The following is a 23,059-nucleotide window of genomic DNA, read 5'->3' as shown; positions in this document are numbered from 1 at the left end:
GAGTGTCTGATTCCTCCTGAGTTTTCCAAGGTGTGGCTCTGCATCAAGTATGACTCTTGACTACTCTCACATGAGCTTTTAATGGATGGAAATAGAAAATGTATAAGGGATATTTCCTCTATAAGGAAAATAAATTTACATCATATTTTGAAAAATAATTAATATCTTAAATTAAACAAAATAATTTTTTAAAATGTGAATTACAAAAAAAGGACCCTTATATTTCACAAGAAAGTAATCTCAAAATATATGCATGTGATTGAGACTATTGCAACTAGGCAACAATAATAGATGTCTACCAATGGGGAAAAAATTGAATAGTTGTTGATTTTTATAGGATTTGGAATAGACTTAATGTAATATGAATATTGGGAACAATTATATTCACATTATTAATGAGGATCTTTCTACCCAAAACTTATTCAATGATATTGCCATTTTTATTATCAACCTTAAACTCCATTATCCTAAAATCCTTGACTAGCACACAATTTTTTTTTGTCTTGCATCATTTTTTTTCCATTTCAAAATGATAAAACATTTTTAAAAAATCATGGTACTTAAATGTTAAAAGTATTTATAAGAATCCATAAAGATCCAAAATAATATCAATAAAATGAATCTAAATGAAAATGCGGAATATTGTTAGCAATGGAAATGTAGAATATTGTTCCCCTTTTTCCTAATGCACAATCAAAAGCAAGATGACCCAATAGGGTCAAGTGGGACTTAAGCACTAAATGAGTTAAAGATCCTTTATTGACTTGGAAATGAATGACGAGGATGATGGTAAGATGATACAAAATAGAAGGGTAAATAAGAAAATATAGACAATTAAAAATTATAGATTAACAAAAAATAGAAAATTGTTAACCACAATTGAGTGGGGTGGTGAATCAGTTGTAAGAAAATATAATTAATTCAAAATTTATAAAATCAATCACCAACAATTAAAACAATGATTCACAACAATGAGAAACCATACTCATAATATAGTGATTTGTATTCTCAAGAAAAATCCTTTATTAGAGGGGAAAAGCCTGATGGAGATGGCACCCACAAAGTAGTGTACTAATATATAAGTTCCATGTAAAAGGATATGACCATATTAGAGGCCATATATAGTGCATTTACTACAATAGCCCCTATAAAAGGACATATCCCTATTAGGAGTCTTTATTGATCCTATGTGTGCAGTGAATGTTACTTTACATCACAAAAATGATCGATGGTACTTTTTCTTGTGAAGTCTTTGTTGATCCTATGTGTGTGATGAATGTTATAAATAAAGAGCATCTTTTCAAAAGATAATTTTATCAAGATACATATGCAAAAGATTAATGTGATGATTAAAACATTCAATGGTTTGACTATCCTACCCATGTTTCTATTACCCTCCTAGTTGAGGTTGGTAAGAAGTTCTTAGATGTCACATTTGTCATTAAATTCCCAACCCTATCATGTTTCAAGTAAGACTAGGATTTCCTTGAATTACTTCAATGAAATCTATTGCCTCTTCTGAAAAACCTCAACTATTACAACCTTGCCAAGGCCATTTCTTCCCATTGTACCAAAAATTTAGACATAATGTGATTTCCTAATTGAGAAAACCCAAGGATTTCCCATCTCCTTTTCTTGGAATTAGACTAATTCCTACACATTTAATTCCTCTTATTTATATTTATTTTTCACCTCATATATCTTACAAGCATCCCACATCCTCTAAGGTCTCTCAACCTAGAAAGGTTCCTTATATTCCTTCTAAGAAAGAAAAGGCATAGATGTTGATTGATCCTAAACCATTCCAAATTTTAAATAAAACCAAAAGAAATTTCTACAATTATAATTGATATTGTAGACATCATGCTATGACCTATGATCTTGCTTCCTAAACCATCTTTCTCCTAGTACACCTCGTGATGCCTTGATCCCATTTGACCAAACCATGACTATTCCTAGGGATGAAGAAAATATTAAGAAAATCATATTTTCTAAACATGATAATTGTTCTTTTTATATATTAAGAACACTATTTTGAATAATTTAGATATGATATATGATGATAACAATTTTAATGATTTGAATGATTTTGATCCTAATGATTTTGATTATATGTATGAGGCTATTGGAGTTTGTAATAAATTGTCTTCAACATTTTCCAAAGCATTATCTCTAGTTCCTTGTGACAAGTAAAGTGACTCACCAATAGAGCACCTCCTTGTTTGTAACTCATAGTATCTTCATCTACTTTTATTGATGTTTCTCCTCTTGTATGTTTTCCACCTTCCTTAAAATTATTTTTTAGACAGATGCATTGGTAGATGATGCTCATTAATATCTCCTCTTGTGTAGTGTATTTTCTTTTACGTATTTTCTTGTTTGGAATATTCTTTCACTGTGATATTTTACTAATCACATACGAACCCCAAAGTTAGTAAATCTCTAGTTTTATTTTTGTCATGTTCTCTTTTTCTATTTCGTTTTCCTTTCTCAAGGCAACATCATAGTGAAAACATATTTTGGATGTATGCATTCAGCCAACTTAAAGATATTGCTACTATTAAGGAATATATAATTAGATTAATATAGCATGCACTCCACTCCTTGTTACACATTATATACACACTACAAATGCAATTTTTGAATCTTCCCGTAGAAGGTTTCCTTGGATAAAATGCTTTCCCTAGTTATCCTTTCTACCATTTATTTTCAAGGGGATCTTCTATCGTATAATACTTTGTTTGGTTGTCCTCACAAGGTGAATTGCCTAGAATAACACAACTTGCCAGATTCTCTCTCTCTCTCTCTCTCTCTCTCTCTCTCTCTCTCTCTCTCTCTCTCTCTCTCTCTCTCTAGGCTAGTTCAGTCATGTCTCATCTCTCTCTTTTGTATATTGATTTTTTTAATTTTAGTTTTGTATTCGATGAGGACCAAAGTCACTTGTGGGATTGGTGTCTCTTTTTCTCTTTTACTTTAAGATTTGTTTCTTATACTTTGGTCTACTTTACCATTTGAGTATATGAAGTAAGTCCATACTCTCATTAAAGTATGACTAATATAGTGTTATAAATTGTATGTACTTAAATCATTTCTTGTTCAACTAAGCCTCATTTTAATATCCTTGGTTCTCCATGTTCATTGTACTTGACCAGCCATAATTCTTCTTATTCAATGTCATTTATGCCATCATTTTTTCTATCTCCACCTAGAGTTGGAATTTCGTACCCAATTTAAGACCACATGGGAGGGAACTTGGTGACCTATTTGCCTCATTACCCTATGTTGAGCTTCGAATTAAATTTCTACAATGATAAATTCATTTTAATGTAGAATACAAACCTATATTAATCAACTTCACTTTTGGATCCCAAAATGATGAGAGAGGTATATAATAAAGGTTGCCTCCCTCATTTTGGTATCTCATCTCAAACATACAAGAAGCAAGCATATTTGATGCAGGAGCATCCTAGGTGTAAGAGCAATCTTGCATCACCCAAAAAAATAAATCTTTTCAGTCTTTTCTATTTTAATAAGGACAGTAGACACAGTGGTTACTATTTATGAGAACTTGCTAGCTTTATTAAGTTTTTCATATGAGCTTGAAATGTTCTCATTTTCTATAGGAAGGTTCATTTTAGAGTTATAAGCCTACCATAAATATCTCATTGCTCCAGCTTAAGTATCAGAGAAGGTATTGCAGATTTTAGGTAGAAAAATTTGTAGAAAATCTTCAGGCTCACCATTGGAGGCCTTAGAGTGCCTAGATGAAGTCCAAAAACTCAACAAAAGGCACTTGTGTGATTCCAAGTCTATAGATCAGGATCCAACATTTCCAAAAAGTGGTTATAATAGCTAGTCGAAGCAACGGCTCGAGAGTTATGGCCTTCCAAAGTTGGGCTATCAAAATTTCTAAAATAATTTGTCAAAGATGTATTTGGCCAACTCTATATGTATTTTTAGGGTCTCTCGGCCCTAGGTATTAAGTTTGAGCACCTAGAACCTTCTCGGGCGGCATAAAATTGCCTATTTAAGAAAGGCCTAAACATTGTCTAAGACAACTCTAGGTGATAATTCGTAGCTTGTCTTGTAGATTATTGTAATGAAGTCACCCATGTGGGTTAGCATATTTTACTTGTGAATTATGTAATTTCACATTTACGACATAAATAAGAAGTCCATATTTTGTTCTCACATTTGTTATTATTTCTTTGTTTTTGTTATGGTTTATGGCAAGCACCCTTCATCAAGTGGTATCAGAGCTAGAGTTCTTGAGTGTGTGGACAGATCACCGATTGTGAGGCAATTCACACCAGGACCATGGTTTGGGCTGAGCATGTAGATAGATCACTAATTGTGAGGTAGTTTGCACTAGGGTTTTAGTGGAAGTGTGAAAATGCCTTCACGAAGAGAGCGTGGTGGAAGAGATATAGGTGTTACACCTAAGGGTTTTAGAACCCTCTAAAGATAAATTCAAGCATTAAAAGAACAAATGCATATAGGATTGAATCTTTCTGTAAGAGATGAAAGTGAGGATGAGGATGAAGTAGAAAAAAATGCTGAAGCAGAGGTAGTTCTAAACCCAGAGGAAGAGAGGCTTTTTAGGGCCATATCCAAGATTGGAAAAAGACCTAAGTTTGAGGTTCCCACATTCTTGAGAAATCTTAACCTAGAAGAGATGATCGATTGGATCAATGAACTAGAGGAGCACTTAGAGTATGAAGATATTGAGGATCTAGATAGGGTCAAGTTTGTGAAGGAAAAATTGAAAGGACATGCAAAGATCTGGTGGCAAGAGGTTCAATTGGAGTGAACTAGAAAGGGAAAGGAAAAACTCACCAAATGGGATCGAATGATAGCTAAACTGAAGCGACAATTCATTCCCATGGGTTATGAGCTTAATCTATTTAAGAAGATGCAAGGGTTGAAGCAAGTGGAAAAATATATTAAAGAGTTCTACTAAGCTCTCATTAGAACTGGCCATGCAAAAGTTGATAAGGAGAAAGTGGCATGTTATCTTAATGGGTTAAGGCCAAGCATTTAGGATGAGTTGAGTCTAGTTTGAATGAACATTATTGAGGAGACATGCCAATTTTCCCTAAGGGTTGAAGAGAAAATAAGCAAGAAGTTGGACAACAAGAATAGTGGAAGAGGTCATGGTGGAAGATCTGGTAGATGATCATATGGTGGTTGTAATGATGATCAAATGAACAAGGATGGGGCTGCAAGTAGCAATTAGAACCAAAGGGGAAATAATTCCAATTATTTCCATTATCAAAACAATAAAGATCAGAGAGGAAGATGTAGAGGACAAGGATTTGGAAGAGGAGGCTTCCATGGAAAATGTTTTCACTATGAAGAAGAAGGGCATAGAGCATTTGAGTGTACCCAGTGCCAAGGAAGGACAGATTGAAGAACATAAGGCTAGGCCAAAGTTGCACATGTTGATGAAGATGCTAGATCATCGCATTCTGAAGATGCTGAAAGAGGAGAAGTCCTAGTTAATAGAAGAGTTTTACTGAGTGGTGAGAATGAACCTAATTAAAGAAAGAGCTTATTTTGCACAAGGTGCAGATGTGAAGATAAGTGTTGTGATGTGATCATTGATGGTGGAAGTATTGACAATCAAGTGTCAGAAATGATGGTCACCAAGTTGAAGCTAAAGAGGCAGAAACACTCACATCCATACTATATTGCTTGGGTGCAAGATGACCTCAAGGTCATGGTCAATGAATAGTGCTTAGTGAAGTTCAAGATTGGAAGCTACCAGGATGAGGTACTTTGTGATATCATACCTATGGATAGATGTCATATGTTTTTGGGTAGGTCATGGCAATTTGATAGGCATGTTGTACACGATGGGTGAGAAAATACCTACACTTTGACCAAGGATGGAGTGAAACAAAAGTTAAAGTTGTTGAAGAAGAAAGAAGAAAAGGTATTTAGTGTTGCTAGAATATGTTTTGTTGATGGAAAAGAGTTTCTCAAAGGTTTGAAGCATGAGAATATGTGTTTTTCTATAATTCCAAAAGACAGTAAAGAAGAAGCAGAGGAGGTGCCTACAGAAGTGTAGATATTTTGGGAGATTTTCTAATATTGTATTAGAAAATGTACCTGATGAATTGTCCCAAGTGAGGAAGATCGGTCACCAGATGGATTTGGTTCCTAGAGCTAGTTTCCCAAACAAGACAGTTCATGAAATGACACTACCAGAAAGTGAAGAGTTGAATAGAAAAGTTCATGAGTTGTTTTAGAAGGGGTTGATTTGAGACAGTTTAAGTCCATGTGCTATACCAGTAGTATTAGCACCAAAGAAGAATAGACAATGGAGGATGTGCACAAATTCTCATGCTATCAATAAGATCACAATCAAGTACAAATTTTCCATTGCTAAGGATGGATGATATTATGGACTGTTTGAGTGAAGTTGAGTATTTCACAAAGATAGATCTGAAGAGTTGGTACCATCATATATGTATTAGAGAAGGTGATGAGTGGAAGACTACTTTCAAGACCAAAGAAGAACTGTACGAGTGGTTAGTCATGTCTTTTGGGCTAACCAATGCACTAAGCACTTTCATGTGGCTCATGAATGAGGTATTGAAGGAGTTTTTGGGTAAGTTTGTCATTTTTTACCTAGATGATATATTGATCTTTAGTAAGACATTGGAGGAGCATTTGATTCATATTTGCAAGGTATTTGATAAGTTGAGGAAAGAAAATTTATTGATAAACCTGAAGAAGTGCAGTTTTGTAAAGGAGTTGGTGTACTTGAGATTTTTAGTCTTAGTAAAAGGTTTGAAAATGGACCTAGAGAAAGTGAAGGTTATCCTTGAGTGGCCTACTCCAAGGAGTGCAATAGAGGAAAGATCCTTTCATGGACTAGCTAGTTTTTACAAAAAGTTCATAAGAGGTTTTAGCAATATTTGTGGACCCTTGACTGAAACAATGAGAGGGTATAGGAAATAATTTAAGTGGACTATAGGAGTAGATAAGAGTTTTAATCTGTTGAAATAGAAAGTTACTAAGCAACCTATTTTAGCACTTCCTGATTTTAACAAGGTGTTTCAAGTAGACTGTGATGCTAGTGGTATAGCAATAGGAGTTGTTTTGAGCCAAGAAGGTAGACCTATTGCTTATTTTAGTGAGAAGTTGAATGATACAAAAAGAAAATATTATGTTTATGATCAAGAATTTTATGCTATAGTTCAAGCATTGAAGAAGTGGAGACAATATCTTCTTCCTAAGGAGTTTTTTTTTTGTATACTGATCATCAAGCTTTGCAATATTTGAATAGTCAAGGAAAATTTGAACAAAAGGCATTTAAAGTGGGTTGAGTTTTTGTAGATTTATGCATTTTTTTTGAAACATAGGAGTGGGAAGTCTAATAAAGTTGCAGATTCTCTTAGTAGAAGACAACTTTTACTAATAGAAATGCAGATAGAGGTGGTTGGGTTCAAGGAACTTAGTACTTTGTATCCAGATGATCCTGATTTTGGAGAAGTGCAGAAGGCTTATCCAAACTCTATTACAATTGACAAGACAAAGTGGTTGGATTTCATGATCCAGGATAGTATGTTGTTTAAAGGAAGCCAGTTGTGCATTCCCAAAATTTCAGTGAGAGAGAATCTCATCAAGGAGAAGAATAGTGGAGGATTGGCTGGACATTTTGGGAGAAATAAAACCATTGCTTTCATTGCTAAGAGTTATTATTGGCCATAGTTGCAGTAAGATGTGAAGAATTTTGTATAGAGTTGTGGAGTATGTCAGATGGGGAAAGGAGTAAAGCAAAATACGGGGTTGTATCAGCCATTACCTATACCAGAGAAGCTATCGAAAGATGTCAGCATGGGTTTTGCTCTTGGATTATCAAGGACTCGATATGGGCATGATTCTATTTTTGTGGTGGTTGATAGATTTTCAAAGATGGCACATTTTATTCCTTGCAAGAAGACTAGTGATGTTGTTCATGTGGCAGAGTTGTTTTTCAAAGAAGTGGTGAGACTACATGGTCTGCCAAAGAGTATAGTTTCAAATCAAGATACCAAATTTGTTGGGTATTTTTGGCATACATTGTGGAAGAAGTTGAAGATAGATTTGGATTTAAAATCATCACATCATCCATAGACTAATGGACAGACAGAAGTTGTGAATCACAGTTTGGTAAACTTACTGAGATGCTTGGTTGGAGACAAATGAAAAGGATGGGATGTGATTTTACCCTAGGTGGAATTTGCATTGAATAATTCTATCAAGAGGAGTACTGGTAAATCACCATTCTAGATTGTATATGGGTAGTCCCAGAAATGCTTTTGAATTGAGGCAGTTGGATAAAGGAGAGATAAGTAGTGTTGAAGTAGAAGATTTTGTTGAACATTGAAGAACATCCATGAGGAGGTGAGGAAGTGCATCATAAAGATGAATACACAATATAAGGCTAAGGTAGATATGAAAATGAGGTATAAGGAATTTCAAATTGGAGATGATGTCATGGTTCATTTGAAAAAGGAGCATTTTCTAGTGGGTACATACAAGTTAAAGATGAAAAAGTTTTGACCATGCAAGATAGTGAAAAGGCATGATTTTGGAAATACGTATGAAGTGGAGTTGCTTGTTGAATTGAATATTTCACTAGTATTTAACATTTCAAATTTGATAGAGTATTGTGAAGGAGGTGATGAAGATGAAGTTGGAGAAGCACACTAGAGTATTCCAACAACTAGTTTAGCTACAAAGGAGATTGAGGAGATAATGAACGGTCGTATTGGAAAAAGTACTAGGAACAGAACTTATGAGGAATATCTGGTCAAATGTAAAGGGAGGCCAATGGAGGATTCATCATGGCTAGCAAGAGAGGAGGTTAACCATCTTGGTTTTCCTGTGAACACCTGAGACATGACAGATTCACTTCTCAAATTACCCTGGGTATCTGATGCAGGAGCATCCTCGGTGTAAGAGCAATCTTGCATCACCCCAAAAAAATATTTTCTTTTTAGTTTTTTCTATTTTAATAAGGACTAGTAGACAAGGTGGTTACTATTTATAGGAATTTTCTATTTTAAACAAGTTTTTCATATGATTTTGGAATGTTATCATTTTCTACAAAAAGGTTCATTTTAGAGTTATAAGCCTACCATAAAAATCTCATTGCTCCAGCTTAAATATCATAGAAGTTATTGCGGATTTTCGGTGGAAAAATTTGCAAAAAATCTCCATTGGAGACCCTAAAGTGCCTGGATGAGGTCCGAAAACTCGACGAAAGGGCACTTGTGCAATTTTGAGCCTGTAGACTAGGAGCTGGCATTTTTGAAAAGTGATTATAATAGCTAATCGCAGCAATGGTTCGAGAGTTATGGCCTTCTGAAGTTGGGATATCAAAATTTTATAAAATAATTTGTCAAAGATGTATTTAGCTGAATATATGTATTGTTAGCGTCTATTGGCCCTAGGTATTAAATTTGAGCATCTAGAACCTTCATGAGCAGCATAAAATTGCCTATTTAAGAAAGGCCTGAATATTGTCTAAGACAACTCTGGGTGATAATTCACAGCTTGTCTTGCAGATTATTGTAATGAAGGTGCCTATGTGGGTTAGCATATTGTACTTATGAATTCTATAATTTTACATTTGCGATGCAAATAAGGAGTCCATATTTTGTTCTCACATTTGCTATTGCTTCTGTTATGGTTTATGGGGAGCACCCTTCATCAATATTTCTCAAGCACTCACAAAGAAAATTTTAGAGAACAAGAGATCAAGCCTTTCAAGCATGGAATAATAGAAAGTAATTTTTAGATACAAGAATTTTCTGGCCAACTTGGTTAAGGATGTGCTAGCATCAAGTAAGGGTAAGGGCTTTCCTCTCCCCTTAGGGTTAATGTATGGACCCTTTAAGTGGGTTTCCTCTTCTCCTCCTCTAAGGAGCAGGCACAAAACAAACCAAGAGAAGATTAAACTCATAGGAGATATATTGATAGAGTCTAGGTCAGTGAAACCATTGGATGCTCATTTCCCCATTCTACTCAATGATGATTATTCTCTCATGGAATGTTAGGGGGTTGAATAACATCTTTAGACAAAAGGCTATTCAGAATCTTTGCCAGCTTTGTTCCAGGAGGCTACTCGATACTTTTCTACCCTCTTCTTTGAGTACTCTCCTCTTGCTGATAATGAAAAAAATATTATTTTGTCTTGTATTCCTTCCCTTATCACTCAGGAAATGAATGATTATCTCATGTGACCAATATCTTTGGAAGAGCTGGAGGAGGTGGTCTTTGGCATACCTAAGGGCAAGGCTCCTAGTCCTAATGGCTTTCAAGTTGAGTTCTTTCAGGAATTTTGGACATCATTAATCATGATTTGTTGGAGGTGGTTAAGGAATCCTATTCTAGCAAGCAGATGCTTCAGGCATTGAATTCTACTTTCTTGACTCTTATTCCAAAGAGAGAGGGTGCTAATCAGTTTGAGTTTTTTAGACCAATTGCCTTATGTAATGTGGTTTACAAAGTTATTACTAAGCTGATTACTAAGAGAATTAAAAAGTGACTCCCCATTATTATCTTAGAAGAACAAGGTGGTTTTTGTTGCTGGAAGACAAATTTTGGATGGGGTGGTTATTGCTACTAAGGTTATTCACTCTATGGCTACTTCAAGGGAGAGAAAAATGTTTATTTAGTTGTATATGGCTAAGGCCTATGATAGAGTTAAATGGAGTTACCTAAGGAGTATTCTTCTTACTTTTGGCTTTAGCTTTGACTAGGTGAGTTTGACTATGAGTTGTGTTACTTCTACCTCTTTTTCTGTTCTTCTTAACGGTCAACCTTCTCAGCTATTTGGTGCCTCTAGAGGCCTCCATTAGGATGAACCTCTCTCCCCATATCTATTCATTATCATGGCTGGGGGCTTGGAAAGATTCATTAAGTATCAGGTGTCCCAGAATTCTATTCAGGGGTGGTGGTGGGGTAATGGTTTACCTACTCTTTCCTACCTTCAATTTGTTGATGATTCTACTCTTGCAGGTATTGCTAGGATCATGAAAGTTGAAGCCTTTTGACATACTCTAGACATTTATTTGGTAGTTTCAGCCCAAAAATTGAATGAGCACAAATTTTCCATTTACTTTTTTAACACTCCAGATTCTATTCAACATAAGATTGTTGGTATCTTGCAGTTTCAGATTGGGTCACTTCCTTTGACTTATCTTGGCATCCCTATTGTTGTTTCTAGGTAGGCACATCCCTTTTAGCAAAATTTGATTACCAATCTTTAGGATAAGGTAAATCATTGGACTCATAGATGGCTTTCTAGTACTGCTCGGGTTACTCTTCTTCAATCTATTATCCAAGCTCTTCCTACTTATAGAAGCATGGTTTAGGCTGCTCTTGTTTACTTTCTCAAGGATTTTGATGCTCTTTCTTGAAAATTCCTTTGGAGTGGTAATTTGCATAGCACTAAATGGAGCTTGATTAGCTAGGAGACTATTTGTAGGCCTAAAAAGGAGGGTGGTCTTGATCTTCGATCAACTCTTTTGAGTAGTCAAGCATTGGCTGCTAAGCTTTATTGGCGATGGTGCTCTAGACAACATCAACTTTGGGCTCATATTATCACCCATAAATATTTTCATGGTGCTAATCCTTGCTCTATTTTTGTACTTCCTCTTGAAGGTCATGGCTCAATGGTTTGGCATACTCTGAAGACTGGTGCAGTGTTAGTCAAGAGAGGTATGTTCTAGATATGTAAGGGAGGTTATGAGGCTTTGTTTTGGTCTGATACTTGGGATGGATTCCCATCCATATTATCCATGTACCCTCATCTTTAGACTCTTTGTGATTCTTTTCATGCCGTTGGATGGGATAAAGTGGCTCATTACAAGACTCCTTATCAATTGGGACCTGTTGTTGGTTACAAATGGAAGCACTCTTATGATTGGCCTCCTAGAGGCATAGACATGGATCGTCAGGAGCTTTCTCAGATTCTAGCCTCTAGAGAGTGTTCCTCTTTGCTAGGTCCATATGTTTTGGCTTGGGGAGGTACCTTGTCTAGTAAATATCATGTCTCTACTGGGTATCAGGAGATAACTAGATAATTATTTGAGGATTTTGAGGTCCCTTGGTGGAAGCAAGTTTGGAATAAATTTTTTTGGTCCAAGTGCAATTTTTTCATGTGGCTAGTGGCTCACAACCACTGTCTTATGTGGTATAATCTTTGTAAACATGGATTTTAGGGCCTCTCTTAATGTGTTTTGTGTGGTAATGAGGAGGAGTTTGTCTCCCATCTGTTCTTCCATTGCTCCTATTCTACTCAACTATGGCACCTTTGGTGGAGTGCTTGGGGTCGCTCTTGTAGGCATGCTTCCTCTTTGCCTGAGTTATGGGCCTGCATGGGCAGTACTCCCTCCAAGTCTTCTCCTCTTCATGTTGCTTGGATTGTTGGCCCATCATTCATGCTCTGGCATATCTGGTTAGAGAGGAATCATCAAATCTTCCAAGATGTTTGGCTTGGTGTTATGCATCTTTGGTGGAAGATCTCACATTCTCTTCAGGAAACTATTCAAGTGAAGTGTTTGCTAGATGGGGGTATGGATCCAGATGATCTTGATATATGCAATTGCCTCAATTTTCATCTTCAGGATAGGGTTGCAGCTCAAAGGTTTCCAAAAGTGTCTAGGCAACGTTAACATCAGAGGAAAGGTCGAGTGAATCAGGATGGGCATTGGACTCCTCCTCCTCATGGAGTTGTGAAAATTAACACTGATGGTTCTTCCCGAGGGAATCCATGCCCTACTGGTATTGGGGGAGTGGCTCATTGTAGTTATGGTGATGTTAAAAAAAAATTCTTAGTACATAAGGGTGATTTCACTAGCAATCTCGTGGAGGTTCAGGCTATTTTATATGTTGTGGAACAATGTTGCTTGTGGGGATGCAACAAGATTCTCTGTGAGTCTGATTCCCAAGTGGTGGTGAACTTGCTTTCCTCGCAGGAGGTTGAGGATGTTAATTGACAGCTGGCCACTATTGTTAATCAGATTATTCTCTTTTGTACCTCTTTTGAGTTTATTAGGTTTACTTATATTCCTCATGAATGGAATAGATCTGTTGATTGTCTAGCCAAATGGGCTTCTAGTCATGCTCCATGCTGGAATATTATGGATAGGGGGCAACTTCCCTTTGAGATGGTGCAAGAAATTGATATTGCTCAGGATAGAGCTCTTTGTTGAGCTCTCCTTATTGTATTTCTTTCTGTCTTAATAAATTTTTACCCATCTTTTTTTCAAAAAAAGGAATTTCTAAAGGTTTCTATGATCTTCTTGTCATTCAATTCAATTTCGAGCATATTCTTTATAGGCATTTAGTCAACAAAAAGGTTTTTGAAGGTGTAAGAATTTCATATTCAAATATAGCCTATTTTTTATGATAACACACTTTCCTTTCATGTACATTTCATTTATGTTTCTTGGCTAATTACAATATTGGGGCTTGACTTAGCCAAACCCCTTTCTACACAACTTTTTCTTTCTTTTTTGTGTAGGAATAACTTGTGTTGATATAAAGAAAAATGCAAATTGATCAAAAAATGCCTACACTTTATAATTTTGATCTTTGAAAAGTGTAGGGAATGGGATTGACTAAGTTTCCTTATTCCCCCTATCTCATCTTTAGATTTGGTTTGCAAGTGTGTTATAATCTTCTCTTTCTGTTTTTGCTGCCCAATTTGGTTTTTATATTTTTTGTTATCATGTGCATGCAAAAAACTACTTCTTTTACCTATTTGGCCCTAGATCTTGCACTTAAATTCACAATTACACATAAAATCCTTAACTTGCAATGAAGTATGAATTCATTCGCTCAATACTTGAGCCTTCTTTATCCTAGTGGATCATTTTCCTTCTAATGTAAGACAAGGCATAGGCCTAAATTTTCTAGTTTGTAATTATCCTAGTTGTATAACTGTTATTATGTCATGTGTATTCTTTGGTATGACATGTGTGTAAGAAATGTAAGAAAATAGTGTCATGTAAGATGTGTAAGAACATATGTGATATTGTAAGTGCATAAAATATTTTACATTTTTGCATGAGGGCATGTAAGAGTAATGTTACAAATTAAATTAAGAATATTGAGCAAATTGTGATGTTTCTATGTCACATGTCATAAACAATTTGTGGCAGAAGCTCCATTGATGAGGCAATACCATATTATGTGCATTCATATTAGGGGGTTTAAAATGGGGGGAAATTAGGGTAATATATTGCCTATATGGGATGCAAATGGGAAGAGGGTGAGGTAGGGGATTCAAACTATATGGATGAAAATGGTGTGTGCTGTGTTGGGTGGGTATTGGACGTGGTTACAAAAAAGGTATTTGGGACAATATTTTTCAAAAGAAGAGTATTCTTTAGCACGCCACGAACATGTGTGATATGACCCAAGTGCACTAAGTGAAACCCTATGAAAACATCTTTAAGGAAAATTGAAACGTAACTAAGAGGTACCCAAATTTGGTGGGCACATTACGAGATGTAAACAAATATTTTAGTTTTAGTTTGTTGGCCCATTATGTAGAAGGGTGTTAGAACATGTGTTGAGAGGTTTGATGTCATATTTTGGATCATAGTGTTAACATATATTATTTTTAAAGTACTTATAAATTTTCTATTTGAGCATTGACTATATCTATTAGATGTGTAAGTTGAGGTTGATAGAGGAGAGTTTGCATTCTAGGGCCATGCTATTGGATTTGCTCAAGTAAAAATTTGTGAACATTCATATACATGTTAAGACTATGGGCATGACATTTCCTCATAACATGTGTGTTGTTGTTTCTTTGATAAAATTGCATACTCATTTTATTAATAGAAAAAATAGAATATACATTAAATTCTACATACTTATTGTTTTATATTGATTTACTACTTATTTTATGGAGGGTTGAGCTTTTGGATCATAGTTTTAACATATTTTTATTTTTTTTAAGTACTTATAAATTTTCTATTTGAACATTGGCTATATCTATTAGACATGTAAGTTGAGGTTGATAGAGGAGACTTTGCATTCTAGGGCCATGCTATTGGATTTGCTCAAGTAAAAATTTGTGAACATTCATATGCATGTTAAGACTATGGGGCATGACATTTCCTCATAACATATTTGTTGTTGTTTCTTTGATAAAAATGCATAGTCATTTTATAAATTGCAAAAATAGAATATATATTAAATTCTACATACTTATTTTTTTGGAAAAAGAGGGGTAAAAATTTATTAAGACAGAAAGGAATACAACAAGGAGAGCTCAACAAGGAGCTCGATCCTGAGCAACAAGATCACCAAATTCTTGCACCATCTCAAAGGACAGTTGCCTCCTATCCCTAATATTCCAACCCGGATCATGACTAGAAGCCCATTTGGCTAAACAATCAGCAGTTCTGTTCCATTCACGAGGAATATACGTGAACCTAATGAACTAAAAAGAGGTAGAGAAGAGAATAAGTTGCTTAACAATAGTGGTCAGCTGCCAACTAACATCCTCAAGCTCTTGCGAAGAAAGCATGTTCACCACCACCTGGGAATCAGACTCATAGATAATCTTATTCCATCCCCGCAAGCAACATTGTTCCACAGCATATAAAATAGCCTGAGCTTCCATGAGATTGTTAGTATAATCACCCTTATGAACTGAGAAGAAAAATTTAAAATTCCCAGAACTACAACGAGCCACTCTGCCAATACCAGCAGGGCCAGGATTCCCACGGGAAGAACCATCAGTGTTAATTTTCAGAACTCCACAGGGAGGAGGAGTCCAGTGCCCATCCCGGTTAACCTGACCCTTCCTCTGATGGTGAAGCTACCTAGACATAGAAGGAAACCTATGAGCTGCCGCCCTATCCTGAAGATGAAAATTGAGGCGATTACAGATAACAAGATCAACCGGATCCATACCCCCACCAAGCTCACACTTCACAAGAATAGTTTCCTCAAGAGAATGTGATATTTTCCACCAAAGATGCAAAACACCAAGCCGAACATCTTGGAATATGCGACGATTCCTCTCCAACCAAATATGCCAAAGCATGAAAGATGGGCCAACAATCCAAGCAGCGTGGAGAGAAGAAGACTTGGAGGGAGCACTATCCAAGCGGGCCCAGAACTCAGGCAAAGAGGAAGCATGCCAACAAGAGCAACCCCAAGCGCTCCACCAAAAGTGTCATATCTGAATAGAATAGGAGCAATGGAAGAACAGATGGGAGACAGACTCCTCTTCATGACCACACAAAACACAATAAGAGGGGCCTTGCAATCCACGTTTACAAAGATTATCCCAGGTAAGACAATGGTTGTGAGCCACTAGCCACATGAAAAAATTGCACTTGGACCAAGAAACTTTATTCCAAACTTGCTTCCACCAAGGGACCTCAGCATCCCCAACTAATTGTCTAGTTATCTCTTGATACCCAGCAGAGACATGATATTTACCAGATCAGGTACCGCCCCAAGCCAAAACATCTGAACCAAGCAGACCAAGGACCCTTTGACATTGATTTACTACTTTGCCCGATAGCATTTTTATTAAATTTATACCAAAAAAAAATAGACATAATGTGATAATTATATTATAATGTCCCTAAAGATTCAAATTCTCTTAAGATTTTATTTTGAAATATCCCTCAAATCTTTTAAGATGATTAAAAGTACAAGCTACTAGACTCTCCTCTAAACTATTGAATTAAGAGTGAAAGCAATGGAGCTTATCATAAAGCTCAACTTCAGCAATGAATACGAAGGATTCCTGGTCCATCTGTAGATATATTCTTTATTCAACTGACAATTGGAGCGAAATCCCCATGACTCAGCGCATGTAAAGAACATCGACCCAGAAAAAACATAAATACACACACTTGTGAAGTTGGTGGTCGAGTATTCGAACCTCTAGAGACACATGGCAGGCACTACACATCATGGTGGACTAACTGGTACTCTAAAATGGAGCTTCAAAATACAAAGGGAAAGACAAAGAGAAGGAAAAATAGAGGAATGAGATGAGAATGATATAGGATCTACATAATTCTTAAATTTTGATGTAAGCTGTACATTTCTAATTTTCTAATTTGGTGTAATCTCTACATTTATAATATAGAATATGCATTTATAACATAGAATCTACATAATTTTCAAATTTTGGTGTACTATGTGGGTTTATAATATACTGATTTAAGAGGATTTATAAATTTTGATTTCCTTAACTGGTATTATTGAAAAAGTCACTCATTCAAATAAATCAAAGCTGGTTAATAATTGGTAGACCTCGAGCTTAAAATAACTACAGACAGAACTATACCACTAATTCATGATAGTTTTGATTGATTTAATTCTTTGGTTTCTTTTTCTTTTTATTATCAGAGAATCCCCAATTCCATCACCATGGGTAAGCTGGAATTATAACTCTCTAATTTTTTCTACATAATCTTTGATTTAAAAGACAATCTAAACTCAAAATCAAAATTATTATCCATGTTTTTCAACAGTCCAAATTTTCCTCTAATCAAACACTAATTGATTTCTAAATAAATGCAGCAACTCTGAAAGGCCAAGAATATGAAGTAATCTTACATGAAAGCTGATATCTTTGGCAATGAAATCTGAGGCTTCAATATTAACTGATGCACTATTGCTAGTACTGTTTCCTGCACTTGTAGCTGTGTCATTCCATCCTATATGTGTACTGTTTGCTCCTTCCCCATGGAAGCTTATCTTCCTTTTCCTCCTTCCAATTAATACTTTTTCTCTGTAATCAATCAGCCAATCACATACCCATTAATAAATAATGGTGAATCAACACATTAATCCCCATCATTAATGACCATTTTAATACCCATATAGTGAAAAATATCTCTAATAGTTCTAATCAGGTTGAGAAAGACTAACAGATATGTGCCTGACTTAATATGTATGATAGTCCTCTGCATATTCTCATTTTCCACAGAATCTATTGCCTCCTGTATTGTTGTGTAATTCCCACATCCAGATTGATCCACATAAATATGATCAGAGACATTACATGTAGAATAATCTATTGTCATTTGTTTGACTGATAATGATCTCAGATTTTCTTCCCTTGCATTTTGGAAGAATTTCATTGCAAAATCAGTACTGAATTTTGAATATGATGATGGTAATGAAGCCCAAATGATTGCAACTAGAAAACAATGGAGGTTCAAACCAGTCTTACCCATTCTGATTTAGCTTTGCATTGAGGAAACTCTAAGTTATTACCTCCTTTAAATGAAAGGGAATGCAAAATTTAAGAAAATGCAAATTGTTCATCAGCATTGTTACATTTTATGGAAGGTGCCAAGAAAATGTATCCATATATTTACAAAGAGCTGGCCATTTTAATTGTTTTAAGGGTTTTGTTTGGTCCGGTGATAGACACATGACATTGGTGTTTTGATTAAACATCTGCAAATACAAACGGAATATTTTGGCACAATTATTTTGATGTACATCATCTTTGTTTGGAAATATAAACTTTGTTCTTTAATAGTTATTTGTCAACTTTTATAATCTGAAGACACAATTGTAATGTAGGGACGCCTTAATCCATATATTTTGTCTATTTAAGGACCATTCCCGATCCTTTAATTGACTTATAGAAAAGATATTTTAATATATATAATTGTCTATTTTAAAAAGTTTTGTTAGTCTAAACTTATATAATTGTAATTATATATTTGAACCATTCAATCTTTGTGATGCTTTTTTAGTAATATGGTTTCTTTAACTCAATAAGGTCTATATAAAAAGGTAAAATTAAATATTACTTAAGATTGAAGAATAATCATTTTTTGAAAGATTTGTAGATTTATTAGATGTGTATTTTCAAATAAAATATTTCAATAAGTATTCTGATATTTTTGTTGAGTTTAAATGTATATTTTCAAGATGAGCTTATGATATTGTTGGTTTAAATCTAAATTCATCCTAACAAATTTTACAAGCTCATGTTTTGTTTGACTCAAACAAGAGTAGAGACACTAATCAACCTAAATTCAGATTCAAAGCTGAATTAAGTATTTAGACATAAAATGATAAGAATGTCGCCCCATATAAAGTAAATGTCATTTATTGTTTTGTAAATGTTAGTGTGTAATCATACTTGAGTGGTTTGTCTATATGACAAGTTGGGTATGATGTTGTGTAAGATATTTTCCTTTATATATACTTTAACGCTTCTCTTATATACCCCTTGACTTATGCTATGTATTCATCTTTTTTTTACAATTTTGTATATTTTTTGTTTCTATTTGATTAGTGTTCCTCCATAAATCTCGCAAGGTATCTAACCAAGTTACTACAATTGAATCCACAAAACATTCTAGACAAAGTTCTATGAAAATTTGAAGTGGGGCTGCAAATTGAAGTTTCATTCAAATTTAGTTTGGTTGTACAAATTAAGAGAAAGATGACAATTACTTGATAAAAGGAATTCAATTTGTAGTGAAATTTATTGAGATTTTATCTCATTCCAACCAATATTCATGAAAGATCTATTCATTTATGAAGTAATTACAAAATTTTGCTAAACTTATGTAAGATCTCAATCATACTAAGCATTGCCACATCAACATAAGGGTACAAAATACAAAAATATGCATGAGAAACCCTAGTTGACTATTCAACCATTCACACAATTTAAAACTATAATCAAGATTTTTTTTTTAAATCATTAATGAAGCATTCATTATGTTAATTCAATGATGATGACCTGTATGTCATAAATCCATGACATAAACAATATAACCATACATTCAACTATACAATATATAATTAGATACTTTATTTTCATGTACATAATTACATCAAACTATCCAATGTAAGGTGATTACATCAATTACAACATATGAATAGTTATGAACAAAGATTACCTCAGACAAGTGTCCATCTGCGAGTCCTAGTCTCCTCAGTCATTAGGCATTGTCCATCTACTGTTTGAGACGGAAGTGTGGCCCGTGCACTTTTACCACCCCAACCATAGAGTGTTAAGCTCCCCTAGGGTTCTTCCTAACACAAAGAATGCCCTGACCCTGGCTCAAGAAGCCTAGCAACCCGAAACAAGAGGATCAAATGGATCTGGAGTAGTCATTAAACATACTACTTTCTACATGTCTATGTATCCCTAATCATGGAAGTGGCGGGGAAAAGAGTGTATACAAGCATATCTACACATATGCAAAATAAAACGGCTTTTTCCAAAGCACTTAATCTAATATTACTGATAGAAAGAAACAAAGACAATGTATCCATGTTTCTAATCATAGAAAGAAACAAAAAAAATGTATCCATTTCTATCCCTCTCTGATTTCCACTTTTCGCACTCCTCCCATAAAAAATATACACACTCATACAAAGGAAAATCAATGAACAATAATAAGTTTAGAAATGGATAATTCTCCTTAAACACTATCAACTCATAGGCATTCGTTTAAGAAAGACATAAGCACTTAAAAAGTGAAACTTGATACATTTCATTTACAATGTTGCCACTAGTTCACTCAATGATGCCATAATTTTCACATATAAAACATGAAATTTTTAGAGATTCTCGTTCTTGGTTCACAAAATATATTAGAATTAGTTTAAATATTCAACTAATATTTCAAGAACTTGCAATAGAAAAACATTAAGCTAAACCTCCTTCAAATTCTTATATTCTTTCCAAGGAAGTCATAATGCAAGTTCAAAAAGATTCATTAGATCTCATTTTACAAGAAAAGAAAAGAATAAACCAATGGTAGGGTAGTAACACATTGTATACATTCTAGTTTAATCAAAAACCTAGCACTTTCGATAAGTATTCTATACAAGTGATTTGAATCAAACATCATATAGTCTCTAGCTCAAATTTTGTGATCCCCAACGGATAACATCAATAGTTCACGGTATACTGCTCAACAATCACATTCTAATTGAGATCTAGAATAACAACAATGTATTCTAATTGAAACATAAATAAAAACATAATGGAAATAACAACAAAATGTTCTAATTTAATAGAAATAACAACAAGATGTTCTAAGTTATTAGAATAGCAGGAGTGTATAAGCATGTGTATAAAATGCAATGTACTCCACACATAGACATGATATTATGTAAATGAATGATGTTCATGTAGTGTAGAGTGAAATTGGAATAAGAAGAAACCACCACCAAAGGCTAACATGCAAGGAAAAGTGTCCTAATCTCCTTCACACAAACTCAAAAGATATACACAACCTTTAAATGATAGTGCTTCTAACAATATATTCATATTAGTGGAGGTTAATGTTTAGTCATCTATTGTCATCACCTAATCTAAATTTCACTATTATGCATTAGCAATTTGAGTTACTACACTAACTATAATCCCATGTGTTGTTATTTCCCTTATTCTTGGATTTAACACATGTGTATTGGTTTAGTTATTGGCCACAATAGCACTTGTTTAATTATGGGTTTCATGCAATTTTTTCTCTAGGCTCCTTTATTAGTTACTTTACCTTTTTATACACTCATACTTCCATTGTTTAGTAAATACACCATTCTAAATTTTATTAGTTCAATAAAATTAAGGTACACATATAGGTGTAATTTGTTGGAATTTAGAAACTAAATCTTATTGTTTGAAGCCTTCATCTGATTCTATTTCTAAGTAGCTCATTTACTTCCCAGTAGCTTGAACGAGCTTGAGAAGCTAAACCATATTAGAAAGTCAATATTAATCAATGCTCAAAAATATTAATCTCTATTCCACCATAACTTAGCAATTAAGTTTTTGAAGCAACTCTTTCAATTACAAGTAGTGGAGAAATTTCCTACCTTATAAATAAGGGAGAAGGCAACATTCTAGAGAGAGCAGAAGAAGATAGAAGATAGCATATACCAGAGAGAAAATAGAGCAGCCTTCCTTTATTTCTCATTGAGTGTTTACAATAGCATTTGTAGCTTAATGTTTTTTCTATATTTGTAAAGCAATGATTGCTCTAGACTGTTGTAGATCTCATAGAAGCTTGGTTGAACTTAGTATGTAGCCATTGAGTGATGGAGACTTTGCTTTTTGTAATAGCAATAGTTATTTTCTCTAGAATTTTATTTCTAGATTACTATTTGTAATCCATTTTTAATATACATGCAAGCAAGAAATTGTACATCTCCTCTTATGATTTGATTATCGCCATTTGAATACTTATTCCGTTGTGCATTTGTTTGTTGGAAAAGACAGAGCAAAAATCTGTGTTCTTGTTCTGTGATTTGGGGTTTATTTTCATAGTTCATGCAGTGGGCTAACATGACTAGTTCAAGGTATTAACATTTACTCAATATTAACTGTTTCAATGTTTTATTTTACCGAGTAACTCAATTTCCTCTTTTGTCAAGTAAACTTGGTTCCTTCTATTACCAAGTAGCTTGGCTATGTTTGTAGAAAGTTAACCCCTTATGCTTTATTATATTATTCTTCACATGGTATCAAAGATATTAATCCCTTTTGAGCATTTTTGTTCGTTGGGGGTTTGAAGTTATTGTGCAGGAGACATGGTTGGAGATGAGAGAAAGGTTTGGTAGCAATCACTGTCCTTTAATGGACAGAACTATCATGTTTGGGTAAGAAAAATGAAGACCATCATGATAGCTAATGATTTGTGGGATCTTGTGAAGAGTGGTTTCACAGATACCACAGACCCTATTTAGTTTGTTTCCCTCACAAACAATCAGAAGACTTGATTGAGAGAGACGAGAAGGAAATATGTTAAGACAATGAGCATGATTGAAGAAACCTTGACAGAGGCCTTATTTCTAAGAATAACAATGTTGAAAATATAAGAGGAGTAGCTGAGAGGGGAGGGGTGAATCAGTTACCACTAAAATAAATCTTAGATCCCTTTAGATGTCAGTACAAAATAAACTCTGAAAACTATATATTGTTGATGCTCGACAAACACACATGAAATGTTGTAACTTGATAAATACTAAATATGCTCAGTAAATGCTTAACATGAAAATCTTAGATGTTATCTATGATTATCATTATCTT

At 34.5% G+C, this 23,059-nt stretch overlaps 1 protein-coding gene across 1 annotated transcript in view; it reads right to left on the bottom strand.

Moving 5' to 3' along the window:
* The window catches only part of LOC149578286 (putative pectinesterase 15), a 28,096-nt gene extending 9,872 nt beyond the window's left edge, over positions 1-18,224 (bottom strand). Inside the window, exons 1-2 of the mRNA XM_089799428.1 lie at positions 17,917-18,224; positions 17,602-17,776 (exon numbers count right to left, since the gene is read on the bottom strand). Coding sequence (XP_089655554.1) covers positions 17,602-17,776; positions 17,917-18,224 — 483 coding nt within the window. The remainder of the gene's footprint in view (positions 1-17,601; positions 17,777-17,916) is intronic.
* Positions 18,225-23,059: the final 4,835 nt, after the last annotated feature.

The sequence above is a fragment of the Cupressus sempervirens genome, chromosome 1, assembly GCF_028749045.1.
Source record: "Cupressus sempervirens isolate cs-2001-9-10 chromosome 1, ASM2874904v1, whole genome shotgun sequence".
Lineage (NCBI taxonomy): Eukaryota > Viridiplantae > Streptophyta > Pinopsida > Cupressales > Cupressaceae > Cupressus > Cupressus sempervirens.
The sequence above is the reverse complement of the archived record's forward strand: the minus strand, read 5'-3'. Positions and strand labels throughout refer to the sequence as shown.